This window comes from Triturus cristatus, chromosome 2_1 (genome assembly GCF_964204655.1).
Source record: "Triturus cristatus chromosome 2_1, aTriCri1.1, whole genome shotgun sequence".
In the NCBI taxonomy this organism is placed as follows: Eukaryota; Metazoa; Chordata; class Amphibia; order Caudata; family Salamandridae; genus Triturus; species Triturus cristatus.
Genome location: NC_140581.1, coordinates 503,888,756 through 503,905,801, shown reverse-complemented (window position 1 = coordinate 503,905,801; position 17,046 = coordinate 503,888,756). Strand labels below are relative to the sequence as shown.

Below are 17,046 nucleotides of genomic sequence, written 5' to 3'. Positions count from 1 at the left end.
AGTGGGAGTAGGGATCGCATTCCATCTTCTAGATCCTCTTGGGGAATCTGACTTATGTTGCAGGACCCTTGCATGGTTTTCTGAGTGCAAGCAGGGGGTACTTCTGTTTGGTTGATGGGAAACAAAATGAAGTGGTGGTCCTACCAGTCGACTGGAAGGATGTTGTAGATACTTACCGCTTCCTTGTGTGCCCTTTGCAGTGTTGGATAAGGTTATTGCTGAAAAGGAGCTCTTTTCAAGATAGTATGAGAGTCTCTTTCTCATCATTCCAGTGTAAGTTGAAGTCGCCTAGGCATAGGTTGCTGTTGTTTGAGAGTGAGCAGTGTATAATTAGTTCCAATAGGTGTTCTCTGAAGGAGGGCATGTTGTCTGGTGGGTGATAGAGGAGGTGTTTTGTTGTTCTTTGTCTTTAAGGTTACACTGATATGTTCAAATTTGGGGTAGCTATGGGTGTCTGTTTGTGCCATGTGGATGCTGGTCTTCTGGATAATAGCCATGCCACCCCTGGTGCGATTTTCCCTGTCTTTCATGATGATGAAGCCAGGGGGGACTAGTAGGTCAAGGATAGGATAGGAGGTGTCATTTAGCCATGTTTCAGTGATAAATGCAATGTCAATGTCATGGTTTAGGATGGCTTCAGCTAGATCCGTTGCATTTTTAGTGGCTGATCTGCAGTTTATGAGCATGCATTTGATGTTATTACTGCTGTTGATCTCCCTGGCTCCACCCCGCCAGAAGCCCATGATGTGGTTGGTTGGGGGTCTGGCAATTTTTGGATGGTTGATGTTTCCCCCGGTTCCGGTAATCACCTGTATCTTGGAGGTGTGGTTGGTTTGGGTTAGGGTCAAGTCATAGGTTTTGGCTATGGCCATTGCTTCTCTCATAGGCATCCCAGGGGTCGATTTTTTCGGCCTGTGCGCTAGGCTGTCGAGAGGGGTTGTGAGCCAGCTGTCAAGCTGGATCCTGGGCATTTTGGAGGTTGTATGGAGGAGGGGAGGTGTGTGCCTTGGCCCAGTTCAGGGTAGGATTTGAGGATCATTAGGATATTGTTAATGCCCTTCGTTACTTCATTGAGTTACTTTTCCATATAAGTTAGTCTTACCTTCAGATCAGTCTCTGGCATAGGGTTAAGTGATTGGAGAGAGGAGTAAATGGGGTGCAAATTTTCCTGTGCAAGCCATTTTAGATATGGAGGGCATAGGTCAGTGAACGCGAGGGTTACGTCGCTGTGTGTTTCTACCCTGGAGTGGAGAGGGGGGTTGGGGTTGTGATTCAGGAAGTGTCTTTGTAGTTTAGCCTGCGTCGAGTTGAATAGAAATAGGGTGCTGGATTGTCGGTGGCAGGCATCTAGGACCGTTTTCTGTTAGGCGTGGTAAGACGAGGAGGGGGGAATATAGGTTTGGGTCGGGTTTGACAGGGCTGCTAGTTGGTTGCGAATAAACATTGTTTTTGTTACTGATAGTCTGAACTCCATAATCATCTCAGCTGGATGGACTACGCTTGGGGGTGAAGGGATGTAGTGTTATGGTTGAGGGACTGGAGAAGGGAGAACTGGCAGGTATTAGACGTTTCCCATTCTGCACTTATAATCTGGGATGGAGTTTGGGTCGGGGGGGGGAAAGGATTGTTCAAGAGGTGGACGGCATCCATAGTGTTCGGAAGATGGAATCGAAGGTACGAAGGTTGATGTCATTATCTTGAATCATGATACTTACATTCCTGTAGGTGGTTATGTTGGCTCTGCCCTTGAAGGTGAGGGAGTTGGCGACCGTCGGTTTTCGGCTTTATGGAATGTTGACGGATTTTGTAATGTTAAGGAGGTTGGTTAGGTTTGTGCGCCAATGCACCAGTCGAGATGTGTGGAAGATGAGATCGGTTTTCTTGAGCCCTTTGGAGGAGTTGCAGTAGATATGTGCTATTAAAGTTTCAGGGTGTTTGATCAGTCTGTGTTTGATGTTTTTGGTGGCATTAGCTGAGAGGTCTGGGGGTACGTAATGGGGAAGGAGTTAGGTTCATGGGGTTCAGGATGCTGGGAAGTGTAGAGGTGCGGGATGCTGTGGAGGCACGCATATTTATTTTTAAGTAGCAATCAGTAATTATAGATGAGTCTTCCACTAGTGTTGCAGCTTGTAGAGATTCAGACTTTTCATGGTTGTTCTCAAGATGGGGAGCCCGGCAAATTGGTTAACTATTAGGTAGTGATTGTGGTGAGGAGAGGGAGGAGGAGCAATAGGGTTGATATATCCGCTTTTCTGTACCTCCTACTTTTGAATATGCAGTTCTTTCTGTAGTTCTTTTTTGCTCAAGACGGCCGCCACTCTGGCTATTTTAGTCCTCTTTCTGTATTAATGAAAAGGAGGTAGAATGGATCTCTTTTTTGTTGCAGACGATCCCTCAAGTGGGGGACAAGATGGCCTATAAGGCGGGGTGGGGGAATGGCGCCCTGGTGGGCATGCATTTACCTAATATGACTGTTTAGCTGAAGATTCACGAGCTGACTTATTAGTAGAACAAGCCACTGTGAAGAATATGTTTGCTTAAATGATTTCCTGACTTTACATCAATACACAATAAGATTCTATGTCAGGACCGGAGGCTTCGGATTATGCTAAGACTTTCTATTCTTTATTGCACAGCAGCCATTTTAAAGCTTAAACTTAGACCACATTTCCCAAATACCCTTGGGACAAGGTCAAGAACAAAACAAAGAAGGGACCAACATATCCCTCAGTCCATTATGGCCATTCACAGTCCAGGGACCCTCTCCTAGTCCGTCCTCACTGCCCTGCTCATCCTCTTTCTTTGCTGCTCAGCAGCCTGAGATGAGTGTTTCCTTTTTTCTCTTGATTGTTTTGGCCGTTAACTATTGCAAAGGCAGCCGCTGGACTGCTTTCCGCGTCCTGCGCCTGTCTCTTCTGTTGGCGCATTGTTTATGCCTTTTTTGCCATGTTGTCAACATTGTTAGCGCAGTCTTATCGCGCTGCGGCGTCTCACCTCAGGTTTGAAGCATTTGGCCTGGTCAGGTGGGCGCTTGAACGCGCTCTCGCTGTCCCCACTCCTCAGGACTCTTGGTGTTGCGTGTGTAGAGGTTGTTTGAGCTCTGACTCATTTTGTCTCTCCTCGCCGTCCCGCGGGTCCGGTTTCGGGCTTACGCGGATCTGCTGCCGGTAGGGCTTGGAATACGCGGTTTGCACCCCCGTCTGCTAGGGGCGCTGTCGTGAGTTTTCAACGCGACGGCTCCTCTCGCTGGCAATGGCGCGCGCAGAATTTCTAGCGACATTCCTTGCATTCCGCCTGCCGGTGCCTACCTGCCTTCACGTCCCCTGGAGACTGACGCCCTCTTTGAGGGTCGGTAGAGCTTGGCTTGTGCCTCAGAACGCTCGGATTTCGAGTCGGTGTGTGTGGTTTTTTCTTTGACGCCCGGTGGGTGTATATTTTGCTTTCTGCAATTCAGGCACACGATTTCAGGCTGAATTGGGGCCTGGATACACGTCCCAGGGCTGATTTTGTGTGTTCTCCTTGCACAAGTGTTGGTGTCCCTGAGACTCTTCTGATCCTCTTTCATTTACCTAGGGTTCTACCCTGTGAACTGCGCTGGTCCCCAACAAATTGATCCCAGTCAGTAGACTGTAGGGGGTGCCACTGTTTTTTTTCCGGGGTTCTTTTCAGTGGTTCTTTGGGCATTTTAGCATGTCCCAACAGGGAGACAATAACTGGGGGGAGGATCCTCTTGCCAATTTACCATGGGATGACGATTTCTACGATGCGGTGGACTCCTCAATCTACCGCGCCATAGAAAAAGTCATGGGCCCCATGGAGGAGTGCCTTTGCAGGAAACTCGAGCAGTTCTGTGCTCCGTGGATGGTGTTGATCAAGATGCCTTTGAGCGTCTGCGTAAGGCCTTCATGGCTCGCAGTGCTCCGCAACCCCCTCCTGTAATCCCTTCCCCCCCCCCTATAGGGACCGCTGATCCGTCCAGTCCTGCTCCGGACACGGGCAATGATGACCATGGGGATACAGATGATGAGCCGGGTCCTTCCAGACCATGGCGTTCCGCCACATCACTGCCCCCCTCGGGCACTCAGGCACCTGTGGGGGGTTCGGACATGTTAGACCCAGATCTCTTGATGCATCCACTGTCCTCGGAATGGACGCCTTCTGTTAAGGTGGCCGGTTATGTAGCCAGTAGGATCCGCACGCCGATGGGCAAGGAGGCTCGCAGTCTCCTGCGGTCTGAATGCCCTCGCCCCTCCCTTGACGGGAAAGTCGCACAAGTGCCTGAGCTTGACTAGAGAATGGCAACTTTTCTCGCTAAATTTATCAAAGGACCCCAAGAAAGGGATGGACCGTTCCTGGAGGGCGTGCCAGTATAAACTCCTGGACTCCCTCGGACCCATGACTATGATATTAGACATGGCTGAGGATGCCAAAAATTCGGGAGCCCTGATTTCGCCTCAAGCCCTTTCTGGGTGGGCGCAAAGGGCGATAGTATTCTTAGGCAACGCAAACTGTGTGCTCTCAACAGAACGCAGGAGGTCATTTCTGATTAAGGTGGACCCAAAGTTGGGAGTTTTGGCAGATTCTGATGCTTGAGCTGTGGCTCAGGGAGGTTTGTTCTAGGAACCGTTCATGAAAGAATTAGGGAAGTTCGTTAATACTTTCACCTCGTTCGATAGGGCCCAATCTTCTATAAAAAAGGTCTTTTCCTCACAGGTTTTCCGTGGGGCTGGTCGAGGCAGGGGCTGCTTGACCAGCCAGGCCCACAATTCCAACTCTTCCAGGGGAAAAGTCTCCAGACAAGGCCAGTACCACACGCAGGCAAGGTACTCCACCTTTTACCCGTCCCGCGGTAGACGTTCCAGGGGCAGAGGTTTCCGCGGCGGGGACAACGCCGCTAATACCGGTAAGTGTCTCTTCCCTTTCTGTGGTGAGTGGGGGGTCGCTTGGCCCGCTTTCTGAATGTGTGGGGGTCGCTCACGTCCGACGTTTGGGTCCTGCAGACTGTGCAGGGGTTTCAGATAGATTTGAGGCAATCCCAGGCAGACCTTTCCGCCCAACCCCATTCGGTTTTCCCGGTCCGAAGGGGTCCTGATAGACGTGGAAATCACCTCTCTCTTAGACAAAGGTGATGTGTGCCGCACAGTCTTAGATCCTCGCGGTTTCCTCAGCAACATGTTCGTGGTGGATAAGACAGACGGAGGGCAACGTAGGGTTCTCAGTCTGCGCGATTGCAACGAATGGCTGGTTTGCCGCCATTTCAAGATAGAGGATATTCACCTCCTTCGGAATGTGCTCCGGCCAGCAGATTGGATGACCCGGTTGGATTTAAAAGATGCTTACTTAGCCATCCCTATTTTCCCTCCTCACAGGAAGTTTCTGCAGTTCTTCTGGCGCGGTCAGGCATACCACTTCACCACCCTTCCTTTCGGGCTCGCCTCCGCCCCCTTGTGCTTCACCGAGGTTCTCAAACCAGTGGTGGTATACCTCAGGGCGAGATGCACGCGCCTCATTGTTTACTTGAACGATATGCTCTTGCTGGCCCAAGATCCGGGAACGCTTCGGGACCAGCTACAGCAGGCCATAACTCTGTTAGAGAGCTTAGGTTTTGTCATCAACGCCAAAAAGTCCCTCTTAGTTCCAGCTCAGCGCCTCACCTTTCTAGGTTTCGTGGTAGACTCCATGACGGCGACTCAGTCTTCCCTCGCGGAAGGTGGCAAAAATTTGCCACAAACTCCGGCGGACTTTGGCCAAAGGCACGGTTCCCCTGCGGCAGGTAGCGCGCATCGTATGATTGTCAGCTTCGATCCAGGCTATCTTTCCGGGGCCCCTTCACTATCGGGCCTTGCAGTGGCTCAAAGCCAAGCACTTACGGAAAGGGCTCCCTTACTCCATCCAGTCTCCCTTATGGGGGAAGCTGTAGAAGAGATTTGATGGTGGCTCTCCCACATGGAAGCATGGAACTGGAGAGTGAACTTTGGGTCTGCCCCAGACCTGGTCATAGTCAGACGCAAGCGGGTCGGGCTGGGGCGCCAGGTGCGGAGACTTCTCCACAGGCGGTTTGTGGTCCCTACAGGAACAAGGGCTTCATATCTACTGTCTGGAGCTTTTGGCAGGCTCTTTCGTCGTACGTTGTTGGACCAAGGAAAAAGTCCAGTCTTGTGTCCTTTTAAAGAAGGACAACGTCTCGGCGGTCAGGTATATAAACCACCTAGGAGGTACTCGTTCAAAGGTCCTTTTGGACCTGGCAGCGAATCTCTGGAAGTTTTGCCTCGACAATCGAATCTCGTTGACGGTGGAGTATCTCCCAGGTTGGGAGAATCTGATGGCCGACAAGCAGTCGCGCCATTTCAGGGATTGCAGTCTGTGGAAATTGCATCCGGATGTTTTTTCTCGGGTGCAGGACCTTTGGGGTCCTTTTTCTGTGGATCTTTTTGCTTCCAGGTTGGATCACCAGCTTCCTTGTTTCTTCAGCTGGAAGCCGGATCCCCTGGCGGCGGCCACGGATGTGTTCCTGCAGGATTGGACACAGGAGGGGCCGTATGCGTTCCCTCCTTTCGCCATGATCACACGGGTGTCTGCCCAGATCTGGCGACAAAGAGCCCGCATGGTCCTCATCATCCCCATTTCGAGGTCTCCAGTGTGGTTTCTGGTTCTTCTGGAACTTTCTTGGGATTCTCCAATTCCACTCCCCCACTTTCCAGAGCTTCTCCTCAATCCCAACGGAGTTCCTCATCAGATGGTTTCTGGAAGGCTCTCTCCGCCTTATGGCATGGAGGATTACAGGGGACGATGGTCGCTCCCGGGCCTTTCGCAGTTCGCTGAGAATCTCTTGTCCAGGGCCTGATCAGATAGTACCGTCAAGCGTTATCGGTCGGCCTGGACAAGATGGTGTCGTTGGTGTGTGCGACGGGGTTGTGATCCCATGGGCGCCGATGTGGTCCACGTTTTGAATGTTTTGGCACACATAGCTCAGCAAGGTCTTGCTTACCGGTCGGTCAATACCTTCTGTTTGGGGATCTCAGCGGGGCATTCCCCACTTGATGGCAACCCAGTGGGAGAGCATCCCTTCGTTTGCAGGCTCTTGAGAGGTCTCCGTTTATCGCTTCCACCGGAACCCAGGTACTCGGAGCTCTGGGATGTCAACAGAGTGCCTAATCTGTTTCTTTCATGGCCGCACAACAGATTTCTCTCCCGCAAGGAACTGTCGGCGAAATTGGCGATGCTGCTTTGTTTGATTTCATGCCGCAGAGTTTCGGACGTGCGAGCGCTGGATATCACTGGCAGAATCTTCTCTCCTTCGGGGGTTTCTTTCACTGTTAGTCGCAGGACTAAGACGCATACACGGACTATTGAGTACCCAGTGTTCCCAGACTCTCCGAAGCTGTGTGTGGTGCGTTGCCTGAAGGCGTATGAGGAGATGTCTGAGGAGCTCTGTCCTCCTGGGGAGCATCAGCTCTTAATTGCGCTTAAAAAGCACCACAAGGCAGTTTCATCACCCACTGTCGCACGTTCGCTGCGTTGAGTTATGCAGGAGGCAGGCATTAGCCTACGGCAATTTGGGACTCACTCTGCAAGAGGCGCTATGGCCTCCAAAGCTTTTTCTCTGGGAGTTAGTTTAGAGGACATTATGAATGCGGTGGACTAGTCCTCAGGCTCTTCTTTTAAACAATTCTTTTTTAAGCCGGTCATTGATATGGCCCCTTTGGTGGTAAGTAAGCTTTGAAGCAGCACAATCCGAAGCCTCCGGAACTGACATAGAATGAAAAATTTCCTAGCTATCGTAACGGAGAGTTTCAATTCTATTAAGGACTCGGAGGCGAGGATTATCCCACCGCAGATCTCCGAGAGATTCCCCCCCGTTGAGAGTAAGTATGTGCTTTCCTTGGATTTTGATTGTATCTGCAGTATGGTTTTGCTTTTCCTTGATGCAGTATTCTGACGTTGATGCTTAGACCTGTTGAGGGTTTGTTAGTTTGGCATGTTCTGCTAATTTACAGTTTTGCATTGTATCCTTTGGTAGCTGACTTGCTTGTCCTCTCTGGGCTTCGTTCCTCATGTGTTGCTTTGGTTTTTTCCAGGGTCAGATTCTGGGAAACAGGACACTTGAACTGTAAGACGGCTCTTCGTCGCAAAGAAAAAGGATGAGCAGGGCAGCGAGAACTGACTAGGAGAGGGTCCCTGGACTGTGATTGGCCATAATGGACTGAGGGATATGTTGGTCCCTTCTTTGTTTTGTTCTTGACCTTTTTTCCAAGGGTGTTTGGGAAATGTGGTCTAAGTTTAAGTTTTAAAATGGCTGCTGTGCAATAAAGCATAGAAAGTCTTAGCATAATCCTCGCCTCCGAGTCCTTAATAGAATTGAAACTTTCTGTTACAATAGCTAGGACATTTTTCATTCTTCCTTACTATTGCATTGTAAGAATCCTTACTACAGTCATAAACAACCCACTCACCTCCTCTGTTGTCAATAGCTTTCAATAATGAGGTCTCACATTGTAGCCATCCAAGAGAAGTGGAGCTGTGAGGTAAACCTCCAGTACAATGCATGCCGGAACAGAGAACCTTTAGGCTTCTTAAAGATACAGTGCTCTTTTTAGGTATTTTAAACTGGGATTTTTCCCTCTTAGACAAGCGCTTGTAACGCTGGGCTGTCTACATATTGGAGGAGGCACCACCAGACTATTTCACAGTGAAGATTGGCTTTCAAATACAAAAGAAGTGTCACTTGGTCAAAAGCGCATAGGCGGTAATATTCTATGCTTATGACTTCAGTGAGGATTCTTACAATGCAGAACCAGGATTACAAGCGAGAAATATTTATACACATACCTAGCAGTTTGTTTACATAGGGTGCAGAAAGACACACTTTGTTGTGGCTGCTGGTTTAAATATGAATCCAGTTGTGGTATTTACGCTAGTATAAAAACATAATGAAGCTTAAACAGTTTAAAACTTTAATGAGTAAAGGTTTATATCTTCCTGATGTGTCTGTCCATAAATGTACTAACAACCCTGGGATGGCTTATCTCACAAAAAATCAACTTGAAAGAAGCTCAGCCATGGTGTAGTTCAACGTGATCATGTAGAATGTATGTCTACATGTATGTATGTTGTATTTGTGCAGCGAAATTCTATCAGAAATACAGTGAAGCACTCAATATGGGCAAAAGCAGAGATGCAGTCAACGTGTGAAAGTGGGCTTTTACTTCGTCGTGGTGTAGTGTTCTTGAAAAAGACTCTCTCCTAATTATTAACCTCTTAAATGTTTTTTTAACACATAAAGCCCCTGAATGATAAATAATGTTTTTTTCTCCATCACAGGCATATGCCAGGGCATTCAAGCAGAGAGGTTCTAATTATTTTTGGCAGCCTGACCACGTGCGATCCATCGAACATCTATGAACTGATAAAGGTATGAGCGAGGATCAATCATTGCGACTCTTTACTCTTTATACATTCAGAACATTGTCATTCTCAATCAATCAAAGCTTTATTTCGACATGTAATGTCATAAAAGCACAGAAGTACATAAAACACAATTTCATTAAAAAAACATTCTAAAAACATGTCATAAAAGGATCTAATTGCCTTGTATACAATAAATACTTAAAATGTATTAAACTTAGCAGCTTTGGAGTTAAAAGGGGAAGTTAACTAGAGCTAATTAACCTCTGCCTGATCAGCCATGCCCAACCTAAGAATTTGGCCACCCCGCAGACTATGGTAGTATCTGAGGTCGTTTTAAGTATTCTCAGGGCGGCACGATAGTCCCTTGTCCCTAGCTGCAGACAAACGGGCCTAAGCCATTTCGATCTTGGTGGCACATAGGCTGGACAGACAAAAAAGAAGTGGGAGATGTTTTCAACAGCACCAGGGCAAGTTGGACAGTCCGGGGGAGTCTTATGCGGGGGATTCCACTTGCTGGTACGGTCACGGAGGGGAAGGGTCCCAAACCTAAACTGGATGAAAAGTGATCTATCCTTGGGCTTCGTGATGAAGTCCAGGTAAGGTTCTAGGAAGGGCGTGAGCTTGTGCTGACGGAATGCCTCTGTCAACTTACCAAGATTGGGATCTCTTGAGTCCAGGGCATCAACCCATACCCAAAAGGCTCTTTTAGTTTCCTCCTTCGATATTGGTGCCCCTAGATCCCGATCAGATGCAAGGCCTGTTGCGACCAAAAGCTTCTTGCTGTTTGTGAGCCACTCGATTTTATGAGCTCCTCGCAAGTTCATAACCTTCCTTAGGCCATCGGCGTAGTTGGAAAGCTCAGGGGTGCGCCACAGCCGCGCCCAGTATAACAGAGGGCGGAGAGTGACTAGATCTCTAATAGAGCGCCTACCAAGGTCGCTCAATAGTGGTTTAGTCGGGGTACCCCTTGGGAGCGATACAAGGTCTCTGAGGAACTTATTTTCATTGGTCACTAGGGCATCTACGCAGCAGAAGCCCCATAGTTCCGCGCCATAAAGGGCACTACCTACCGCCTTTGCAGCATAAATGTCCAGAACTGGAGCAATGGGTTTGGTAGTAGAGGCACGGAATTCCTTTCCCAGGGCTCCAGTTACCCGTCTATGGTTGAGCACCATTTTGTCAATATGGGGCTGCCACTTGAGCCTGTCAGTGACTCTAATCCCCAAATAATCGAACTCCTTGACACGCTCAAGTGGTTCTCCATCTAAGGTCAATGTGGAACCAAAGGATCTAGTTGGGTTGAAATAGAGGAGTTTGGTTTTGGAAGTATTAATGACAAGGCCTCTCAGCTCACAGAACAGAGAGAAGCGATCTAAAAGCTTCTGTAGTCCTGCTGGCGTTTTTGAAATTAGAAGCGTGTCATCCGCAAAAAGAAGGGCGGGGACTTTGTCACCCGCCAGTGTGGGGACGTCAGCTTCAACTTCGAGCAGGTAGGAGACTACGCCATTCACAAACAATGTGAAGAGCGTAGGTGCCAACACACAACCTTGGCGAACCCCTCTATTCACCGGGATTTTCTCGGTTTTTTGTTCCTGAGTCCCCCATCTGATGCGAGCAAAGTTATTTTCGTGCATCCGAATAAGAAGGTTCAGGATGTATGGAGGGATCCCCAGCTCCTCCAGGATCAACCACAGGCGATCACGGGGAACCAGATCGAAGGCGGTCTTAAGATCAATGAACGCCAAGTATAGGGCGCCCTTACCAATAGTGACCACCTTCCAGTAGAGAAGCACTAGCCTAAAGGCTTGGTCGATTGTACTGGTGCAGGCCCTAAAGCCTGCCTGGAACTTAGTCATGATTCCATTTACATCCACCCAGGAGTGGATCCTCTCCAGGAGAACCCTACCGACCAATTTCTGTCCACAGTCAATGAGACTGATTGGGCGGTAATTCGCTGGGTCTCCCCTAGAGCCCTTCTTGAAGATGAGAATTACTTCGGCTCCCCTCCAAGACTCAGGCACCGGTGAGCCATCCAACAGAGCATTAATAAAGATCGCAAAATACGTTGCCCATCCGTCAATGTTGGCTTTGTATAGGTCACCCGGGATACCATCTGGTCCCGGGGCCTTTGCGGATACAATTTTATTAATGGCGGTCTCAACCACCTTCTTCTCAATCCTAGCGAATAAGAAGTGATCAGAAGGTGTGGCTATAGGCCCCGAACGGGTGCCGAGGTCCTCCACAGGGTCCACCCCTACATAAAGATTCCTAAAATGGTCAAACCATTCTCTGTCCGTAATGTGGTTGGGGATTTGGTCCTGATCGTGGTTAGCGGATCTTCTCACTATGGACCAAAAAAGCTCGCCGTTTTTTGAGTGGCTCGCAGATTTTAAGGATTCCCAACGCTGCTCTTCCCAGTCCTTCCTGGCAGAAACAAGTGCCTGTCTGTAAAGCAACCGCGCATGCCTGACCTCACCTGGATTGTTAGATTTGATTGCAAGGATCAGGCTGTTTTTTTTTAAATCTACAGTCTTTATTGAACCACTTGTTTTCTGACTTAGCTCTTGGGTTGGATTTTTTCCTGTGATCAAGGAACAGGATACCAATCGAATCCATAGATTCCTCGAAGACTTTGGTATAACCAGACGTGTCCTTGGATACTATCGAGAGCCTGGCGTTATGGTCAGCAAGGATTTTCTCCAGAGCAGCAAGTTTTGTGTTGCACAGGATGAATTTAGACCATTTAAGGAATCTATTACAATTGGAGGGCTGGAGTATCTTAGTTATCATTTGCATTCCGTGAGAGAGGGATTGATCTTGTCTATGCCACAACTCCCGCATGCTAAGAGACAAAGGGTTATGGTCGCTATTGATTGATGGTGTTACGATCATGTCGACAACATGTTTCCAACCTCTCCTGTCAATCAATATATAATCAATTCTACTTTGACAGGCGACCCTATTAAAAGTGTTAGCGCCCACTGGGTCAGAGGTTGTACGCCCATTTGCAGCTCTTAGGCCGAATTCTAGAACTAGGGTATTTAATTGGATCACGACCGGGGACCATCTTTTTACGGGGTTGAGAGATAGTAAAGGAATACCCCATCTGGTGTCCTCATCGTGTGTTCCCAAGATATCATCTGTAGCAAGCGGTTCAAATGAACAATTAAGATCGCCAGCAACAAGTAGGAGGGAATCAGGAGGGCAAGTGGAAAGCATGCCTGAGAGGGCTGTGATGGTACAGGACATGGCGCCCCCTTGGGTTCCACGGGCATAAACATTGAAAAGTTCCCATGAATAGCCACTCTTAGTGCCTTTGATAGTAAGTCTCATTATGTCTGGCGTGGAGCAGCTATTAAGTGTAATCCTAAGGTTGAGGTCTGCCCTAACCCAGACCATAAGTCCACCAGAGGGGCGGCCACGACCAATTGTGGTTGCTGGTACAAAGAAACAGGAAAACCCCGGCTTGTACAGTGGCTCAACACTCCAGGTTTCCTGGAACATACATATATCATGTTCCTCAATTAGTTCACTCCAGTCTGGGAGAGTGAGCTTGCTACGTAAACCTGCCACATTCCAGGAGACAAGCTTAAAATGGCTGGAGGGGTTTTCCCGGAGAGTGGAAGCACTTGGGGGGTGGTCTTGATGGTGAACAATACTGATGGAGGACCTCTGGGATAAGTTTAATAGAGTAGGTGGGTCCCGACCCGAATGTTCTGATGGTGTAATAGAGTCTAGTGAGCGGCAACCTAGGGGGCTCGGGGAGGTGAATGATATACCTTCATTACCCTGCAGTCAATCAACAGCCTCTAGGCTGCTATAGCGATTTTCCGTAGGGATAAAATCTAGCGTCGGTGAGGGTATAGGCCAACTACCCTGCGGCAAACCCCTCCTGTTTCGGTGAACAAACGTCCACGCTTCCGTGAAGTGACCAGGAGGATAAAAATAAGTCAAGGGGAGGGCTACGATAGATACTCCTGGACTAGGGTATTTCCAATTGCAAATATGCTCAACAGTTTTAGGGTCATTAAAATTAATTAGGATACAGTCCCCCCTTAGATTCTTAGCCAGGTGACCTACCCATGGGACCCTTCTTACCATAAGTATTTTACTGCTTTTATGCGATGGCAGTGGTCTATTTTTGTTGAGCCAATGTACCACCCTGTTCCTCAAGGTTGTGGGTGACTCAACGTCATTTTTGCCTAATTCGGGGACCCCTGCTAGTATTACGACATATGGGGCAGTTTCAGGTGGCAGGTCGGGGATATTTGCCCCACTTGGGGACCTGGGTGCGGGTATCCTAGCGACCTCTTTCAGCTGGGTTGTACTAAAGTGCTTAGGTTTCCTGCAATCGAAAACTGGAGTGGGCTCATTAGTTACGATTGCTGGTTGGCATTCAGGGGGGACTACTGGTTGAACTTGGGGGGCCACCAGGTCCTTTGCTACTCTTATATTGACCGGTGTATTCAGGGCCCCTGGTCGATCGATGTTATTTGAAGTGTTAATCAAGACCCCAAGGCTGCGTTCAATCCTGGATAGGTGTTGTTCAATTTTAAGTATTCTATCCTCCACAGGATGGAGGAGAAACCTGATTGCATCAAGTATGTCCTGTATATTCGATAAATCTGGGGACCCTCCCTTGTCTGCTACACTTGGCCCCCCAGTGACATTCTGATGCATTGATCTAGTTGGTGATGAATATGACTGAAGAGTAGCCTTGTCTGGCAATACCGCCAGTGGGGGCTGCTCAGGGACAAAAGGTTTTTTTTTCAAATTTCCAATGTGGTTAGTCGATTTTTGCTTGCTTTTATTAGTCTTGCCCTTCTCACCATTAGAGGGTGGGCACCCTTGTTTGTTTTTGGGGATTGCCCCCGGATTTCGCTCGCGCAGCTGCCTAGTGCCAGACTCTGGTACTATACTAGTGGCAGTCGTCAACAAGCGAGGAGAGAGTAACAAAGAGTCAAGGGCCATAGACTGATCCTCCAAAGAGACAGCAGCAACTGTTCCGCTGGATGGCAGGTCCTGGGCGGTTAGATCCACATCAGATGCAGTAGTGGTGACATGGTTGAAAATTTGCTGTACAGGAGAGCGCACATTGGCGAGGTAGCCCATGGAGGACCTCCTGGCTGCTGCAAGGTCCTGCGAAACACGGCGTTTCAGGAGCATGATTTCTTGGTCAATAACACAGTTGACCTTAGTAACAAATTGGTCCATCGTTCCAGTAAGGCATTCATTAGCCGCTTTACCTTTGTGGTCTTTTGGTGGCATATTAGGGGCCAGGGGGTTGGTTGAAGAGAGACCGGGCACAGCAGAAGCACACAAATAACCGAACAAATGTACAGCTTCAAGTGACAGTATTCCTTGCAATGGACCTAATAAAATAAGAGGACAACAGTACCTTGGCACGTGCGGTGAGAGCGCGACGTTAGGGGGGTTGCCCAGTCCAGTCCGCTCCGGTCAGTGACGGGCAAGGACGGGCCCGCCCTTGGCCCGGGCTTTGCCCGGGCACCGCCCGCGCGCGTCCCGTGCCGCGGGTCTCCTCCCGGAGCTTTAACCCTCCCCGGCGCTGCCTGATGACGAAATTGGCAGGCGCCCGGTTGAGGGAATGATGGGAATTGTAGTGTTTGCTCGCTCCGCCGTTCCCCTCACGGCACCGCAGACACCAACACACAAGTTCTGGAATGAAGCGCCGTTCCTCTCACGGCTGGCAAGGTAAGGAGCACCCTCAAAGGAATAGAAGAAAGCGTCATTCACACTTTCTGGCAATGTAGATGGATTTATTCCCATATTTGTGACGTGAGCTCACTGGCTTCTTGTGAAGCCAGACTAAATTATTTTGGTGGGATCCAATTGGGAGAGCATTCAAAGTTTGGACAAACACCGGGTTGTGTAAAACCAGAGAGAACAATTTGACCCTTAAAGTAACTTGGTTAGTTGAGTAGCTCTTTTCTGTTATACTCAGTCAGTTTGTCTTTTCTATGCTGTTATGCTTAAGATTTGTGTCTCTTTTTAAACCTCAAAATGGGAGTTTTTAAAGTACCATTGCAGTCACAGAAGATTTTACAGTTTTGCTTCAGTTTTCCTTTAATATACTCCTTGTTACTGTACTTTGTAGAAACCTTAAACATTGCCTGAATTTAATTCCCAAATATGTTTCCTCCCGTTTCCAACCATTTGGAAATGTCAAGTGTGCATCATTGTGACTGATAGAGTTAATTGTAAAATTAACTGAGCCACTAGGACTAATCTAATTAATTGATAGAAACTTTCATATTTAAATGAAACCTTTACTGGAGAATTTTTACTTCTTGGCATTGTTATTGCCTTTATGAAGCCTTTCTTCCAATCCAAATAAGCACATTTTTAAGTCTTCCCTAAATATGTCCATAATGGCAATCAAACTGTGTCTGTTCTAGGTTTATTCTAAAAGAATTTGCTTAAGCAAATCATAGTTCTGTTATGGTATACTAACGCTTTTCTGTGTTGGTATGGCCTTGTAGCCTTTTTGGCTATCTGGAAGTATCATAGTTGCCAAGGTTTCATATTGCTTATGTGTGACAGTTTAATAATTTCAGTGTACTTGTGAGTGACATTCAACGACTATGAGTGACATTTTCTCCTCCTGATTTGTCTTCCCTTCTTGTATTGTACCTCTGTTATCTCATCTCCCATCTTTGTCCCTCCTGTCTCTTTCCTTTCTGGCACCTCTATCATTTTTGTCTGTTTCATTTCCCCTCGCACCTTTTCATCCCTTTTGATCTCTTGCTTTGTTTTCCCCTCACCTGCACTTTTAGTGAATCCTGTGCAGATGCGGTCCTCGTTGTACTGCAAAGGGCTGTTTGTGTAGCGCTAGGGCCAGACAGCCTTCTGCGAATTCCTATCCGAGTGCAGGTGGCTGCATCTTAACAAGTGTGTGTGTGTATGAAATGGTGTCACTGGTCCACACCTGGACGAAACTAGCGGTTTGGAAGCCGGGACCTCGCAGTCCGTTTGAGCCGGGCGAAGTCAGACAGTGGACAGAATACGAAGAGGAGAGGGAGACTAAGAATCTGACATTCAAAAGAACAAAATGAGTTTTTCTTTCCTGTCATGCGTGTCAGACACAGAGAGGGTTCACGAACGTTTGGGACACAGAGCACGAATGAAAAATGTACGTGCATAATTTGCCATGAGACTAGCAGGGTGGGGGTTGCACGGGACCACTGGAGGCGCGTGCGCTGCTGTGACTCGGACTCTGATCTTAAACTTGCGCTCTCTCGTGGCAATCTCGGTAGCCTGGCTGTCTTTGCTTTACCCCCGTCATATGAGACATCTTGCTGTAGAGAGAACAACTTGACTCGGGTCATTCCTCACGTGAGTGAAATGTCGCTGTCGCGGTTTCTCCCGTGAGCTGAGTATTTCCTGCTGTGGTATGGGTGTGCCGGCCAGACTGCCACTGTGTGCCCTTCTCTGACCGTTCAACCGACTCTGGGGAAGTGCACAGTGGAGCTCTGGGCGCTAGCTTGGGTGCAGCACTTATATTCATATTAAAAACTTGGCTAGGTGCAATGTGCTGCTGAGAGGGCTGGCTGTGCATCCAGTACACGTGGTTTCCCAGGTGCAGAAACAACCCTGCCGTTATGTTGCTGGGGTTGTATG

The 17,046-nt window shown here is 48.4% G+C and overlaps 1 protein-coding gene across 2 annotated transcripts in view; it reads left to right on the top strand.

The window, feature by feature from the left end:
* Positions 1–17,046, top strand: part of GTF2H2C (GTF2H2 family member C) — a 349,036-nt gene that overhangs the window by 232,669 nt on the left and 99,321 nt on the right. For both annotated transcript variants that reach the window (XM_085632380.1, XM_085632381.1), the window contains one exon: positions 9,322–9,412. In XM_085632380.1, the coding sequence (XP_085488506.1) occupies positions 9,322–9,412 (91 nt within the window). The remainder of the gene's footprint in view (positions 1–9,321; positions 9,413–17,046) is intronic.